This window comes from Pelodiscus sinensis, chromosome 3 (assembly GCF_052426305.1).
Source record: "Pelodiscus sinensis isolate ZL-2025 chromosome 3, ASM5242630v1, whole genome shotgun sequence".
In the NCBI taxonomy this organism is placed as follows: Eukaryota; Metazoa; Chordata; order Testudines; family Trionychidae; genus Pelodiscus; species Pelodiscus sinensis.
In genome coordinates this window covers 132157290-132175261 of record NC_143054.1, presented here as the reverse complement: position 1 = coordinate 132175261, position 17972 = coordinate 132157290, and the positions used below count along the sequence as shown (strand labels likewise).

The following is a 17972-nucleotide window of genomic DNA, read 5'->3' as shown; positions in this document are numbered from 1 at the left end:
GCCTCTTCCTGGTCTGTTACATCCCAGTAGAATATGGAGTAAACCTATCCAAATCTGGTACAAGTGAAATAAGAATCAGACCCATTTGGCTTTACTGAAGTTTCTCCTAATTCATATTGGTGTGAGAGAGGCCTGCATTGTTAAGCATCTGACTCTTTTCCTAAGTCCAGTGAGTTTAGTACTAGATGTTAGGCCAGACTCATCTGAAATAATAGCTTTTACTAATTGAATTAGTTAAATTTTCTCTTTTGAAGTCGATTTGGGATTGCATTCCTTTAACGGGTGATCAAGAAAGAGAATTTGACAGGCTAGATACTACGATGACAATCCCTAGAGAAATCTGTCTGGAATAGTAATTTTGTTATTTTAAAGGAATAAAGAGACAAGCCTTTTACTGTTAACGACAAGATGATGTAAGTGAAGCTCACTTCAACTAACCTTCTCCTCAAGGAAGAACAAATCTAACTTGGGGCATCTGCCATATAGTATCTTAACTAGCTGATAGCTCTTTAGCAATTAAACTGCATTCAATTAGAATTGCAACTCATCCTGTTACATTTTCCAGCTGTTATCAGGTTTGGGAGTTCATGTTGCCTGGTGCTTTTTTAGTATGCTTGCTGGCATAGAGTATGTTATGTCTCCTTGTAATGTGTGGTACCCATAACAAGTTTTTAAATTCTAAATCAGGAAAACATTTCAGCATGTGCCAAATCAGGGCCCTAATTCCTGAAGTGTTGTTTTCTTTTATTCAAGTGGTAGGAGCTTAACGCTGCTTTTGTGGGGGAACTATAACATAAGTCTTTTCTGATGACCATGGTGTTTGTATGTCTCTGCAACCATAGTTCATTATATAATGCTAACCTTCATGGGACTTGGCACTCTCCTTCTCCCCCCCCCCCCCCCCATCTTCAGCTGCTCAGTCAGGTTGTATAATAAGTGGAGGAGTCTGTAATACACTGGTTTAATGTGTGCTTTTGGTGATGAAGGTCCCAGGTTAGACCACTGACAACAGTCATGGCTATGTGGATTGTTACACTTCCACAGGTCTGTTTGAGTAGTGCTATAACACTTGTTGTTAAGAATAGCAAATCCTGTGCTTGAACAGCTTGACCTACTGCATAAGAAGAAAAATCCAATAGCCAGGCTGTACATTTATCTCCTCTGCCATGAAATTTGTGAGTTTAGTGATGACATTGACATGCATGAGATAAAACTATACATCTTGCAGCATGTATAGTTTTAAGTGACCATTTGCACGTGGCTTGGTTAGCCAATGAAAGAAGAGTGAAGTCTAATCTCACATATTAAGAGATTATCATTTGGAATGGGTGAAAAACCAAAATCCATACAACGGTGTCAAGTTTCTCCATGCTTAGTTGCTCAGGTGTAAGAGAGGAATTTTTCCACCTGTTTTAACTTAACTGAGATAATGAAATGAGATTTGACAGTAAATATTATAGATAGAGTTCTCTAAAATATGTGAGTGATTTACAGTGCATAAGCACACAAGGGGTTTGTATACTTTATTAATCAGTTGAGTATGAGTAACCAAATTAAAGAAACTATGTAAATTTAATCTTTCAATTTATTGTACGTTAGCCTTACATTTACATAGTTCATACAATAATACCAGTGGAGAGAGCAGTTATTTACATATGTGCCCTTTAACAATAGTTTTGAAAATATGCACAGAGCCAACCTTTATATGTTAACCAAGTGTGTATCAGCTAACGAATTGAGACAGCACAAGATTACACTTACTGCTCACTGTAGTTTTATGGTATGATAATCTATAGCCATTGGCACAGTCCCTGCAGCATGAAGTAGCATGAGAAAAGTGCTGAAGTTTGCCATTTAAAAAAGCTTAACCATAGAGTAAGGACTGCTGATTAAATTTATTCCAGTCAATTTCTACTTCCTGTTAATAAATAATTGAAATGGTTACTCAGAAGTAGCTGAGTACCCATTTAAAAAAAATACTGTCTGCAGTGAGGAAAAATGAGAGCAGTATGGGCAAACAGGGAGAAAGGAATGGCTTTTTTAAAAAATACTGATAAACGATAAGTAAAATATTTTGTGGAAAATCTGTACATGTTGCACCTAATCTATGAACCTGAACCTGAATTTAGCTATCTATGCTATAATTTAGAACGTGTGTAAATTAAAAGGTCCAAGGTGGAATATTATAAAATTAAAGCACTGATTCTGATTCCATCACATCCATAAACAGCCTCTTTTTTTTTGGAACCACAAACTTGATGTCCAATCTTGAGCTCTAGTATGACATAGAGATACATTGTGGGCTAAAATCCATCCTTTAAGGTAGTAGTACCCCCTAGAAAAGTAAAAAAACACAACAACAAAATCCCACAAAACCCCCCTTTAAAATATTCTGGCCAGTTTATTAACTTATAAATAAATTTGTTGATTCAGTGGTTTCCTAACCAATTCTCAGGTCTGCTTGCCTTCCATATTGTGATCTGCAATGAGTTGGAGCATTCTCCTTAACTCATTATTTCCTAGCAATGTAAAACAAGCTTTTTTCTAAACAAATCTTATATAATCACATAAACAATGCAGACAAATAAAATATATGCATGAAACAAATTAAATCATCATTCAATGTGTACACTTGTTGACACAAAATGAAAGAAACTCTTCCTTCTTCCCTCCCCCTCCCCTCCCCAGTATTGTTTTTAATGAGCAAATCCACTTCCAGTGGTGAGACAGGAGCTTTTTTAACTTCAGATGTACACTAGGGGAGTCATGCCTCCAGCTAGTCTTCTAATAAATGCAGGGTTTTTTGGTATCTACATTTCTAGCCCATATAGGGGGTGAGTTGATTAAGGAAGCTTTGCTCTATTGCTTGCATTTCTCTTCAGTATCACCCCAGCTCCTTAGGTGCAGAAAGGAGTGCTTAAATAAAGATGTGTGTATTTGGGGCATGGAAATCTTCTTGTGGAGCCTCTCTGGACTGAACTTTCTCCATCTGTATTATCAGACCCTTGACTGAGCTTGTGTGTGTCCTGCTGACCATCGGACACTTCAAATTTGCGCCAGTACCCATTATAGCCAGCCTTAACTTCACCTCAGGAATGGCTTTCTTCCTGCAGAATACAAATAGAAGGTGAGTACCAAGAGCTGATGACCAAAAGGAGAAGGCGGGAGAGAGGGCAGCCTCACTCTTGCTGGAGCTTGTGCTAACTGAACAAGGTGTTATTTTGGCTTTTTTCCTCCCTTCTTTTAGTAGGGGGAAGTTGGGGGATAGAAGAGCTTGCCAGTTTGATTCTGCAGGACTCCTAGACTACATCTTCATGGCGAGTTTTTGCGGCAGAAAATGCTAATGATGTAATGACTTATGCTAACGAGGGACTCATTAGCATATTTTCTGCTGCAAAAACTCGCAGTGAAGATGTAGCCCTAGAGGATAGTATCACCATGTTATGTAGAGGCTCTCATTCAAGGTCCTCTTTGGAAGTACTTGTCCTCTTCTGTGTTCAAGTGGAAACCTTGGGACCTGAATGCAGACAGTAATGCTGTGTAAGGGTGTGATGCTAGCACGCAATGAGGAGATATGTTATTTTCTTGAGGTCTAGCTACTTAGAAATGTTAGCTGGAACCCTGGCTCCAACATTGCAGGTGTAGACAGTGGGAGAGATCTGGAGCCTAATCACTTTCACACACTTAGGGCAATGTGTAGGCTAACTCTGAACAGTAGTATTCAGTGAGGCTACTTGTGGTAGCTAGCATTTAGACTGTGAACAGCAAAGGGCTAGTCTGGCTACCCAAAGATAGCTCATCCAAACCTGGCTTCGAAGTTGGTCCATACCTGGGGCTGAAGAGACGGAGCAACTCAAAACTTTTGAGATCACCAGTGAACCTGAACAGACTCCAAAGCTGTGTTTACATTGGCACCATCTTGCGCAAAAGCAGTTGCTTTTGCACAAAAACTTGCCGTCTGTCTACACTGGCTGCGAGTTCTTGTGCAAGTACACTGACGTTCTAATGTATGAAATCAGTGCTTCTTGTGCAGGAACTCTGATGCTCCCTCTCAGGAATAATTGTTCTTGCACAAGAGGCCAGTGTAGACAGGCAACATGAATTTCTTGTGCAAGAAAGCCCTATGGTTAAAATGGCCATCAGAGCTTTCTTGCGCAAGAGCGCGTCTACAGTGGCATGGATGCTCTTGCGCAAAAGCACATCTCTTGCGCAAACGCACATGCCAGTGTAGATGCTCTCTTCTGGAAGAGTATTTTGCACAAGAACTCTTCCGCAAAAGAGTTCTTGTGCAAGATCATACCAGTGTAGACATAGCCCAAAGGAAGCTGTTTATAAATAGCTACATTGGAAGGACACTCATATATTACAAAGGGTCAGTCAGGTGTGACATAAGTGGAGTAGGGAATTGTGGTTCTGGCCCATAATATGATTAAAAGGTGCCTCAGTCGTCTTAATCAAATTAATGGAAAAACTTCAGAGATAGAGACTGAAGGAGAAGGGAGGGGAATTTTCTTTTGCACTTAATTGGCTCCACAGCTAGAGCTTCTACATTTTTTCTGTTTCGTTGATGTACATTTCAGGCTGGATTTTTTCAGAGCAACGTTGGCTTCTTTTGAAGTGTAGATGCTCAGCAACTCCTGAAATTGAGACCTCTTTGTTTATAAAAGATATTGGATTGACAGGTGTGTGGGGAGGGGGGTGGAGGGGAGAGGAGTCCAACCCAGTCCCTCTTATCCACAAAACTGATACAGCACAGGCAACAATGTCTCAAATTAGGCAAAGTACAGAATAAATTCTAGAGGCAGCAGCAGCAGGGAGATGGTAGTTCATTCTCCATACCCGTTCAACATCTGGTATGAGTTCTGATGGTGACTGTGCAACTGATGCAAGGACACTAACTTTGCCTTTGAGAGTCGTGATAGAACAAGGGTGGGCAATAATTTTTGAGTGGGGGACCACTTCAAAAATTTTTGAAGTGGTTATGGGTCACCTCAGATGGAAGGGGTGGAGCCTTTAAATAGCAGAAGTTGAAAGGGCTCTCACCTCCCCTGCTACTCCCAGGCATCACGTTAGCGGGGGATGGGAGTTGTGAGCCCTTTCAATTCTTGCTGTTCAAAGGACTCAGTGCTTGCGGACTTGCTGCTTGTGCGTTGCCTGGAGTTGGGATGCTAGGGCCCTTTCAATTGCTTCTATTGAAAGAGCTCACGCCTTCCCTGGGGCTGTTGCCTGCAGCCATGCGGAAGGTGCGAGCCCTTTAAATAGAAGCAATTGAAAGGGCTCAAGCGGCTCTGACACCCAGGCAACACACTAGGGGGTGGGGCCTAGAACAGCCATGCAGGCCAGAACAAAGCCCTAGGCAGGCTGGATCTGTCCGGCTGAGTGGCTTTTGCCCACCCCTGTCATAGTGTATCACTGCTCATGAGTGTATAAAAACTAATTTAAACCAGTGGTCTAGAAATCACTCCTAATCTCTCTCTTTTGGTTGTGGACAAATAACCTCTTCCTGTTCCACAAACAATTGTGGCTCTTTTCCTCTTCCCCTGCTGGCTCCTGCCACAAACTGGTGATGCAGCATCACATTTTTTTGGTCGCATCCATCTGTTTGCATTCTGAAATGGTATGGACACACTTCTGTAGTGGTGTCAACTGAGCTCTGAAGAGTAACTTGCAAAACTCTTCTGCTGCTCTCTCTCTCTCTCTCTCTCTTTGTGGCTTGTAAATTTTTTCATTTCAGCTGAGCATAAAGTGGCAGGATTGGAACAGCTTCATATTTTGTAAAAGTCCCAAACACTGTCTGGCTATTTTGTGAAAGCAAGAGTTTACTTTTGGGGAGTGAAGGGACCTCCTATCCAGCATGTGCCTTGCTCTCTTGCTCTGCCTCCTCTCGTCCAGAAACAGTCTGTCTAATATTCACCAGTCATTGATGGGAAAATGTATCTAGTTCTGTACTAACGTCCAATATTGATTACTGGCTTGACCAGATCATTTAGATGACTCAATACCTTGGGACCAAATGAAGTGCTTGTATGAAATGGAGTCTCCATACCTTTGCCCTTGTATAATGAGGCATCTCAAGGATAACTAGGTCTATCCTCATTCTATTTCTGCTTCTGTTTAAGCACTGGGGGTGTGTCTAGACTACATGCCTCCTTCGATGGAGGCATGTAGATTAGCCAGATCGGAAGAGGGAAATGAAGCTGCGATTAAAATAATCGCGGCTTCATTTAAATTTAAATGGCTGCCCCGCTCTGCCGATCAGCTGTTTGTCGGCAGATCGGGGCAGTCTGGACGCGCCGCGCCGACAAAGAAGCCTTTCTTCATCGGCACAGGTAAGCCTCGTGAAACCAGGTTTACCTGTGCCGATGAAGAAAGGCTTCTTTGTCGGCGCGTCGCGTCCAGACTGCCCCGATCTGCCGACAAACAGCTGATCGGCAGATCGGGGCAGCCATTTAAATTTAAATGAAGCCGCGATTATTTTAATCGCGGCTTCATTTCCCTCTTCCGATCTGGCTAATCTACATGCCTCCGTCGAAGGAGGCATGTAGTCTAGACACACCCTGACAGCAGGGCTATGTCTAGACTGCCAGCTTCTTTGAGAAGAAACTTTTTCGGAAGAGATCTTCCGAAAAAACTTATTCCAAAAGACCACATCCACACTGCCATAGTGCATTGAAAAAGCAATCCACTTTTTCGAAAGATAGCATCTATTCTATGTGGACACTATCTCTCATTTAAACTGTGATTACTATGGACAGAGTAGCCACCGGGGCACCTGTGTCTTTTCCTCTTTCCTCTTCTTCTTCTGAAAGAACTCCCTCTTCCCCATCCACACACTCCTTTTTTCCAAAAGAGTTCTTTTGGAAAAAGGCTTCTTCCTTGTAGAAAGAGGATTACCGATGCTGGAAAAACCACTCTGTTCATGTGATTTTTTTTTTTCTTTAGAAAAAATGTGATTGCAATGTGGACATGAATGAAGGTTTTCTTGGAAAAATGGCTATTTTCCCCAAAAAACTCCATAGTGTAGACATATCCCCCAATGCATGCACTCTGGAGTGTTGCTATACCCCACCTCCCCACCCTGATGTCATGAAGGAGGCGCAGAGTTTACTCCCTCAAAATGATGTTATAAGTGAATACGGGCTAAGTTCTGCCATCTGCAGAAAATACACTTTTCTCCTACAAGTTAAGTCTGCCTCTGTCCATTTGCCATATGGCATTGAGCCCAGGAAACAGACCTTTGAATATGTTGGTGGATTCTTTGCCCAGTTGTCTGTCAGCTAGCCAAGAGAGAGTTCCAAAGCACTGTCCCTGACTTGCAGCTCAATTTCCAAACTCTTCTGGGTGAGGGTTGAGATGTAACATAGAGATTCTTGAAATAAGGGAACTAACGACAGGAAAGGGGTCTCCTTCCAAGCAGTATGTTGCATGGAACTAGGATGAAGGGTTGCTTGACTTTTAGCCCTGACTATAGCACAGGATGTATTGGCCTGAAGACACATCACATATTCTGTAAAATGAGGCTGATAAAATGAACTTGACATTGTTAGAAGCCTTAATGAATACTCGTGCAGCATTCTGAAGATGGCAAGTGATTTACTGCAAAGAACTCTGCCGGTAGTATTGATGGTAGCTCCGTAACTTTCCCAGAACTACCTTGTAAATACCAGTGCAAATACTAGTGCTGACTTGATGTATATTTTCCTCTGACTGTACATCTGGCACTGGTCCTGCTAGAGCAGAGAAGTCTTAATCAAGTGGTTTATTCAAGGACAAACCCTTCAGCTGAATCTTCCCCCAGATTCCAGGCTAGTGCCTTTTTCCTTTCCTCCTTGTTAGGCTTCCTGTTCCTTCCAAACAATGTTCCTTTTAAATGAAATGAAATTTTTGCTTTAGGTTAGTCTAGACAAAGGAAATCAAACTAATTTGCAGAAAGACTATAAATGTGCTGTGTAGGAAGACCTGTCATTAAAGTACCTCATCCAGGCTCCTGTGGTTTGGTGTGTGTTCAGAAGGATAACTCTGGTCTTCCTCTTTGCAAAAGATGAGAAATAGAATAATACTGGGCTTTAGTTAGAGACATAACCATAATTCAATACTGGGCAGCGGTCTGGGAGCCAGAAATGGCTATCATGCCAAGCTAATGTCATAAAACACAATCACAGTTTATGCATGGCCACTGATCTTGCTGTAATTGAATCCCATGTTTACTAAGGGGCCAAGTTTATAAACTACTAAAATACAAGGGAAAAAACCCCAAATATTTACATTTCTTAAGAAAATGAGAGGGAGAATCATTGAACAGAGTTGTGGCTGTGGTTCATGCATCATAGGTGTGGGGCAGCTGATTGCTGCCATCAGTGTGGAGTGGGGAAAATAAAACTAGTTTCCAGTGGGGTGTTGTAGGATGTCCTGTACTACAGGCAATATTACAACACCTCACTAGTGACAAGTCTTGGTAGTGACTATGAAGACATCCAGTTTCAAACTTTCTATAAGCTTTTAAGGTCTTTCACTGGGTCCATGTGTAAAACTAGAATGTGAATTTTCTGGTACTTGAAATTAGTTTTGGATAGCAGTAATGTTTGTATTTCTAATTGCATTTAAATCTATATGTTGACCTCTGTAGAATTGCTGTTGTGATCTATATCTTTTTTTTTTCTATAATTGAAAAACATGACAATAGTAAAAATGACTTGAAGGATATTAATATAGAGCTACGCAAAATGACTAAGGCTTCCTTAGAAGCCATACAACTCTATAACAAATCAAGAGTTTTTCATTCATGTAGAGAAGGAAGGGGTGACTATTAAATTCTAACTCTAGAGTCTTTATTTTAGATAGCAAGGAAAAGTAGGTAAGTGATATACCTGCTTAGAGTTTGGACAGTGATATGTTATGATCACTTGTGACTAGCCTTGATGCCTGCTGCTGGAAGTCCTGTGGTCCTGCTACATCCCATCCCAGAGAATGGCAGTAGAGAGGTCCTCTGTGCTGCCTACAACAGCTGTATGGGACACAGTTGGTAAGGCCCAGCAGGCCAGGATAAGAACAACTGCAGGGGCAGAGGAAGGTCATTCCATGGTAGAACTTGAGGAGAGCAGAGGGTACTCTGGGGTGGCTGCTGGGCCTTCACTCTTACCTCAGGGCCTTGTTCTGGTGATTAATCATGCTCAGGGAATTATACCAGAAATGCAGTTATTAAAAGGGACTGCTCCTCCTTGGGTGTGTCTAAACTACATGCCTCTGTCGACGGAGGCATGTAGATTAGACAGATCGGCAGAGGGAAATGAAGCCATGATTAAAATAATCGCGGCTTCATTTAAATTTAAATGGCTGCCCCGCTCTGCCGATCAGCTGTTTGTCAGCAGATCGGGGCAGTCTGGACGCGCCGTGCCGACAAAGAAGCCTTTCTTGATCGGCACAGGTAAACCTGGTTTCACGAGGCATACACGGCTTCATTTCCCTCTGCCGATCTGTCTAATCTACATGCCTCCGTCGACGGAGGCATGTAGTTTAGACACACCCCTTGTGTCTAAGGTGTGTGGGGTTTTTTTTTTCCTCTTTTAAACATTGTATCATACTCTAGAACTATCTTGGGACAAAGCAATGCCAGCTGGCATAGAAAACAACCCAAAACTTGTTTCTCTCATCCTTTCTTCTTTTCTAGTCCCACATTCACTGCTGTTGTTAACAATCCTCCAATAACACTTCTGAATAGGATCGCCTAACTGCTCCCATCATGCTTTGAACAATTCACAGGAGTATTAACCAAGGAAACATTTGTCAGCAATTTGTTCCAACGCCACAAGTTAATTGAAATGAAAATACATCTGAGTGTAGAAGTTTAATATTAAACTACAAATCTGAAAGTTGTCTATAAACAATGATTCATCATTAATCAGTTCTGTTTTCATTGGAACGCTACAGGCATCAGTTTTTGGTCTTGTGCTATTTAAAATTTTTCATTGGTGTTCTATTGGAACGCTGCAGGCATCAGTTTTTGGTCTTGAGCTATTTAAAATTTTTCATCAGTGTTCTATAAGAAAACACAATCTGCAATTTGCAAAAATGCCCATGGATAGCTGTAACCATGAACATAAAAACCAACATACTGGGTCAGACCAAAAGTTCATCTAGCCCACTATCCTGTCTTCCAACAGTTGCCAATACCAGAGGGAGTGAACAGAACAGGTAATTATCAAGTGGTCCCTCCCCTGTAACCCATTTCCAGCCTCTGACAAACAGAGGCTAGGGCCACCATTCTTACCCATCCTGGCTAATAGCCATTGATGGACCTAAACTCCATGAATTAACAGGGTTCAAAAAAGAACTAGATAAACTCCTGGTTTTTACAATGTCCTCTGTAACTGCCATTGGGCAGACTTGAACCTGGGATGTCTGGAGCTTAGTGTAGGAGACTCTACAGTTTGACTTATAAAGCCAGCTGGCTCTCCACTAAGGCTGCAGAGCTGCCTTGTTCTTATCACTTGCTGTAAGTGGTTTAAGTGCCACTACATAGGACAGTGAACCAAACAAGGTGTGTGGGTTACAGTTCTACAGGTTGCCTGTGCACTGTGTGAAGAAATACTTCCCTTTGTTTGTTTTCAAACCTGCTACCAATTAATTTCATTTGGTGAACCCTAGTTCTTATAAGTGCAGCTACCCACAAAGTTAGCAATGTGTCAAAAATAGTGAGAGTGGTAAACAATGAAGAGGACAGGACATTTATTTGGACTCATCTGGACACCTTGGTATGCTGGGCACAAGCAAACAGTACGGCTGTGTCTAGACTGGCAAGTTTTTCCGCAAAAGCAGTTCTTTTGTGGAAAAACTTGCCAGCTGTCTACACCGGCTGCTTGAATTTCCGCAATAACAATGACGATCTCATGTAAGAAATCAGTGCTTCTTGTGGAATTACTATGCTGCTCCCGTTCGGGTAAAAGTCCTTTTGTGCAAAAGCTTTTGCGCAAAAGGGCCAATGTAGACAGCTCAGATTTGTTTTGCACAAAAGAGCCCCGATCGTGAAAATGGCGATTGGGGCTTTCTTGTGCAAAACCGCATCTAGATTGGCACGGACGCTTTTCCGCAAAAAGTGCTTTTGCGGAAAAGCGTCCGTGCCAATCTAGAAGCTCTTTTCCACAAATGCTTTTAACGGAAACGTTTGCCGTTAAAAGCATTTGCGGAAAATCATGCCAGTCTAGACCTAGCCTACATGTTTCTACTATGTGTTCTTCAAGGAACAAGACTGTGGGCCATACTTACTTTGTTCTGGGAAGCAGTGGCTGAACACAATTTGAGACTACTGGTTGAGAATGTTGATGCTAAAAGTTACTGTGTTCCTTCGGTAACAGACAAGGGAATCTTGAGTAGGAATGGATATAGCCCATCTTTTTGTATGGGTGCAACTGCTGCTGGAAACTATGTCCAGTTCTAGTGCCCACGATTTGAGAGATGTTGATAAACAGGAGATGGTTCAGAGAAGAACCACCATGGGACTGATTAAAGGATTAGAAAACAGATCTTCTGGTGATGGATTGAGTGCCTTGATTCTCTTTTAGTTTATCAAAGAGGAAGCTAGAAGTTGACTTGGGCAGTCTTTAAGTACCTATGCAGGACTAATGTTTAATAATGGGCTCCTCAGTCTAGCAGAGAAAGGTATAATGCAATGCATAGCTGAAAGCTGGAACTAGGCATTCAGCTTAGAAATAAGCTTCTTAACAATGGCAGTAACTAACCCCTAGAGCACTTTACCAAGGCTCCTGGTGGATTCTTCATCACGGACTTTTTTTTTATCTTTTTATCAAGAGGGGACATCTTTCCAAAATAACTTCCTCAAAACAACTTGGAGCATCTCTGTTTTTACAGTAGATCAGACAATTCAATAGCTTCGGAATCAATTAATCTTGTGTTGAACGGAACTGGGGCTGGGACACTGGCCCCAGTACTGCCAGCAGTCTATGTTCAATGGACCCAGTGTATTCAGAAACAAAATCAACTGAAATGTCACCATTTTACTTTGTGTACCTTGAAAGTAGGCTGGGGTGGGCAATAAAATGGCAACAGTTCTCCAGGGTTAGTCTTTGGTGATTTACCTCCACCTCCATAGGTATGGGCTACTGCTCCTCCTTTTGCCCACAGATCACCTCCCTGTCCAATAAGCTGCAGGAAGGAGTCACCCATACCAGTGCAGGTAAATATAGAAGGGATAACCCTGGTGGACCAGATCTGGCCCATGAGTCGATATTTACCTGCCCACTGAAGTATGCTAAGTTAAGAACACTCCCAAAATGATTCTGGTTGTTCATTGCAGAGGTGTGTGTTTTTGTTTTGGTTGGTTGGTTTTTTTTTGCGGCGGTGGTGGTGGTGTCTAACATCCCTAGTTCTGATAAAATGCATTTAGTTAAGTAATCGTGTTACTGCTGAAATTTTCAACAGTTACACTGTTACATGCGGGGGTTGGGAGTACGGAGTAGAGGGGAGGCGGATCTTGTCTTCTGCCTCTGTGATGGAGGCAGCAGCGTGCAGAGGTTGGGGGGAGCCTGCATGTAACTGTGCACGTTAACTGATGAGCCCAGGCTCATCAGTTAACGGTCTACATGGTTATACTTTCACATCCCTAATCAGAACAGTCTTTTACATTTCTTCTGCAGTTTCTGGGGCTTTATAGTGAAAGACATGAGTGAATCTGTATACTCCTGGTAGGCTTCAAGTAATCGTACAATTGAAAGGCAACACATGAAACTCTTAAGAGGAAATGTACTAACAATATATTATTAATCAATTGAACTCATTACAACAAGGTCTTTTTAGGTAAATGATCTAGTATGATTAAGAGAAGCACAGGTACATGGATGAGACTTTCTTAGACAAACAAACCAACCCAAACTTCTCATTATTTTTTCAGATACAGACTAACACAATTACTCTTTTGAGACTTAAATAATTCTTAACAGTTTCCTTTAAGAATAAAATGAAATCAGGATTCAAAACCCCTTTTGGGAAAAAAAAAAGTGGCATCAAGATCTCAGTGCAACTCAGTGATTCCCTGATTTCTCCCTCTCCCTCCAGAAAGTGGTGGCATAAAAGCCCCATAATAGTGTAGGCATCTGCCAGCCCTATCAGCTCTGAGATTCTATGAATAAAGCATGAAATTACAGTAGCTTAACAATTACTGTAATAGCTTCTACCTAGAGAATGAGGGCCATTTGATGGAATAAGAAGCTGGGATTTATCCAGTAAATCCATGTTTATAACTACTAATTCTTTATTCCTCAAAGCCACTATTGTAACATTATCAGAAACTGAACTCCGTAGTATGTTACCAAGTATTTCAGTAGTCAGGTATGCAGACACCAGGTATTTCTATCACTTCATCCCTATCCCATCTGGATTTTAGCTGTTCACAAAGAGTGCATTACTCTGCACTAAAACAATTAGTGGAAGATTTTGTGCACCCTATTAGATCACTCTATTTCTAATCACATGAGTGTTTGTTCTGCTTACAGTACCTGGACTCGAGGGTTATTTGCAGTGTAGCAAGTCTCTGAACAAACCATAATCAAGAAAACAAAAAGGTACATGCAACCTTATGACAGGAGCAGAAGAAATAGTTAAGTATGGCAGGAAAAAATATTTCCTTTCTCTGAAGGTAAACGAAGAGCACAATAGCCATATCTATAACACTGTGAACGCTGTCTAATTGCTGTGAGGCTGAGCAAATACCTGGGCAGATAAAATAAAATCAAGTTGTGCTGAAATGTTATGTCTTCTAACCTTCACTTGTATTGTATTTATTCTTGCAGGATGCTCTGGAAACTGGCCTTATCTGTTTTTCTGGTGGCAACCTTGGTTAAAGTAACAGACACCAGGAAAAACCGTCCTGCAGGAGCAATTCCATCTCCCTACAAAGACGGCACAAGCAACAACTCAGAGGGGAGGAAGCATCTGAACAAAGAAGTCCTGGCCTCTAGCCAGGAGGCCCTGGTGGTCACAGAGAGGAAGTACTTGAAAAGTGACTGGTGCAAAACCCAGCCCTTGAGACAGACTGTCAGTGAGGAGGGCTGCATAAGCCGTACCATTATAAACCGTTTCTGCTATGGCCAGTGCAACTCCTTCTACATCCCCCGGCATGTGAAAAAGGAGGAGGAATCCTTCCAGTCCTGTGCTTTCTGCAAGCCTCAGAAAGTCACCTCCTTCACGGTAGAGCTGGAGTGCCCTGAGCTGGATCCGCCTTTCCGACTCAAGAAAATCCAGAAAGTCAAACAGTGCAGGTGTATGTCTGTGAACCTCAGCAACTCGGACAAACTGTGAAAGCAAGTATCTGGCTCCTGCTGTTGTCTCTTCTCTTCCCTGAGCAGATTCATTGTCTGTCTGGTTTTCTTTCTTCAGGATGCATCTCTCTAGCAGGGAAGGCTCACTTGTCAGTTGCCTACTGGAAATAAAGTTTGTCCTGAGCGACGTTAGGCACCTTTCCGTCCACCTCCACATATTTCTAATATAATCATATTTCACTTGAATCTTTAAGGGTGGAGCAGGCCCCTCTGAATTTGGGATTGATCATTGAGGTGACTGATGGCTGAACCCAGCAGTAACATTTTCATTATGTGGAAAAAGCCCTTCAGCCTTACACTCCGGTCTTTTATGTGGGAAGAAAATGTGTCTTTCTGCCTTTGCTATCTCACTTGGTGTTTGGTCTGGAGCTGTTCACCTTCAGATTTAAGCGACTGGTGCTGCCAGCTGCGAGGTGCAGTGATGGGATACAGCCCAGTGCTAAAAGGAAATGAGAGGTTCTTTACTGAGCCTGAGTCTGCCAGCTTGAACTGTGGGATTGAGAGAATGGCCTTGCACTCCTTATTGAAGATGGAGATAAGCACTGGGAGAGGACATTGGGTCAGCAGCAGACAGAAGATGGATTCTTGTGCTGTTGCAATTTGACTTTCTTGAACACGTGGTCTCTACAGCAATGTTTATTTTGTAACCTAGCTATAGTAAAGTTGTTTAAAATATTATTAGACCTTGCCATGTATATTTTTCTTGTGGCAGAATATTCCGAAGATTAGATTAAAGTGTCTTAAGTAAATAGACTTGATTGCTAGGTCAGTCACCTGACTTGAAACTGACAGGTTTTGAATGGGCTTTCAGCGTATTTTTGCTTTGTTTGTTCCAAAATCCATCCATTTATTACTGTGTATTTATGCTTGCATGGGGTGGGTTGGGGGAAGGGGGTATTAAAACACTTGCGAGAGCTGTATTTCATTTAAGTTATTAAAGCATTGTAGCACAAAGGGTAGATTGCAGTCATTGTTGCTTTGAATACAAAAGCTGCTTTACATATCGGTTTCTTCAGGTGGCTGGAGCGGTGTCTCCCAATCCGTAAATGGGAATCAAAGGACTTTTGTGATGTTGACGGACAAGCAGGCTTGGAGCATGTGTCTCAGCTACAGAGCTGAGGAAGGATTCTGTCCCATCCCTTTACAAATCGGGAGGGAATAAGCTGTTGTAACTCCTGCAACACTGCTGCCCCGTTATGCGTGTGATACAGAGATATACTGAATCTATGTTGATGGCTATTTTACAGTCATACAAAGTTACTCGTTCACCAGAGCTTAGCAAGTTGGTATATCCAGTATGTTCCAGTTCAGGTGTCTTAAGACCTGTTGCTTTTAAAGTCTTTTCTTTAAACACCGTACATTAATCAAAGAGCGCACCAACTAAAGCAAGAGACAGATGTGTGAACTTGTTGCTTGTCTTACAGCATAGCCGCTGCAATAGTTCTGGGCTAATGAAACCAGCCTGTGGAGCATTTCTCTGGAACCTTCTTCAAGAATGACCAGTCCAAAGGGTTAAAAGTGTTGCAAACTGTGGCCACCTATGAGTTCAATGGTACGGTGCTGGCAGGCAGGCTGCTCTAAGAGGCTTTGGGTACTGATCTCTCCTAGCGCTCACCAATCGGTTTACGGGGATTGGCACGGGCAGGATGGGATTGGGTAGGTATGTTATCCCTGTTACACACACACACGCACAGCTACATTGCATATATTTTCTGCTCTGGTGTTACACAATGTCAGAGCTGCCATGAGAGACTCTGAGTCCAGGGCTTGCTTTAGAGGCTGTTTCTGCTACACTGTTGGACACACAACAACCACCCACTGAATGGGCACGACAGACTCCAGGTTATTGGGAGTTTTTTGATAGTGTAGAGGGGAGGGAGTTTGAAATGCCCGTGATCCATTCGGGTTCTAGGATTGAGTGTGCCTTTAGGGGAAGAGATTGTAAAGCCCGGCCTCTGTGGCTGAGACTAGATAGAAATGCCCTGGGCCCACAATTATTAACTCCACAATTATTTAAGGAAAAAATAGGCAAGAATGTTTATGGTAAGGGTACACCCAAGCAGGGATCCTCATCAACTTGCAATATGAATATGCTGCAGCATAAAGCTCCTTCTTGGGATATTTTGTATGTAAAAACTGAGCAGAGCTTGTAATGGTTCAAACTGTATTTAATTCTTGTTTTATAAATGGAAACAAAAAATGGAGAAATGCTATAATTATTTTATAGGTGTACTATTAAATTATAGAACAAATAAAGATACTCTAGGGTTATATGGAATCCAGGTGCGTGGGTTTTTTCTTCTGATGTCAGTATCTTACCCCTTTTGGCTCAATCCCTGGTTCTGCAAGAGCTCACTTTGCTTAGCCTTTTGAGTCATGTGGCAATAGCACTGGGCGTGCATAGGAACAAGCCTGATCCAACCTACTCTAGACATGATGTTCCTCCCCTCCGAGCAAAAAGGTAATAACCTTCCCCAGCTCGGGTGAGGGCAGAGCCAAGGCCTCATGAATGGCTGGCCTGCCTGCCTACACAAGCCTTGCATTAAGCCTCAGCTTACATGATGCTAACCACAATGCAGATGACCCATGTAAGGGCATAAAAGGGTACCTTGTGCACTTGTTTGTATATTGAAAGGAGGAGAGAGATTCCCAGTATGGGGTTGGGCTGGAGAGAAGATGGTAACATAACAGATATCAGGAATGTGTGGTTCTTGCATTGTTATGGTCTCTTGTCCTCAACAAAGTAAATGATTCTTCCAAGTTTTGAAGACTTTTTGCCAAAGTCTGTTAGTCAGTTGGAATGAAATCAAGAGGTTTCTACAGTAATCTACCAGTAACATCCCCTTGTGTGTATGTTTAGAGATCATTTTGTAGAATTCACAATTTAATGAAAAGACAAGGTTTTAACAAATGGATGAAGCTTTTTAACTCTAGCTAGCCTGTTTGCTCACATCAATACTTCAACCATCTGCACTAGAGATTGTGACACTGGAGCTAACCCTTAGAACATGAAACTTCCAAGAATTTTTTTCTGTGCCAAATGTTCTAAAGTAGTTGTGTTTATTAAGAGGGGCTGCTTATTTTATTTAACATCATGATTTAAAGCCACCTCTTTTGAAGTAGGTAGATCTTAGCTACTTGAGTGCAAGGAGAATGTCTGTTAGCAGGACTTGCCTCTGACACACTGAAGTAGCTAACAATCCAAAGTTTTTAAATGTGCAAATATACTAACTTGTTCCATGAAATCAACAACCTGAACGGTGAGCTACAGGTGCTGCCCCCTAACCACTAAGCTAAAGGTTAGATGGTAGGCCTCAGTCTCTTTCCTCACCCCTCTCACCCCAGTTGTTTGGGTATTCCAAGGAAATGATTTTGGAACCAAAGCAGTTCCTGGCCAGGAAGCACAAGCAGAGGTCAGTAGGTGGGAGGGGTAGAGGCTGGTTCAATTTCCTTTTCCCTGCCTGAGGAGAAGAGATTTGAATAGAATTCTGCATTTGCTCATCTGAGGCCCATTCAGGGATACAGGGGCTAGGCTAAGGTGGGTTGTGGCTTGAGGCTGTGTCAAAGTACGAAAACCCCTCAAAAGACAATGGCCTCTTGAGAAGGGGGTGGTGGTGATGGTTTGTACAAGGATGACCCAGC

General features: G+C 42.2%; 1 protein-coding gene across 4 annotated transcripts in view; it reads left to right on the top strand.

Moving 5' to 3' along the window:
* GREM2 (gremlin 2, DAN family BMP antagonist) overlaps window positions 1–16608 on the top strand; it is a 76211-nt gene extending 59603 nt beyond the window's left edge. For 3 of the 4 annotated variants that reach the window (XM_075924823.2, XM_075924825.2, XM_006117429.5), the window contains one exon: window positions 13803–16608. In XM_075924823.2, coding sequence (XP_075780938.1) covers window positions 13803–14310 — 508 coding nt within the window. In that variant the 3' untranslated portion in view covers window positions 14311–16608. Of the gene's footprint in view, window positions 1–3001; window positions 3128–13802 lie in introns of all 4 variants that reach the window. The other variant, XM_006117428.5, reaches the window with a different exon arrangement.
* The last annotated feature ends 1364 nt before the right edge of the window (window positions 16609–17972 follow it).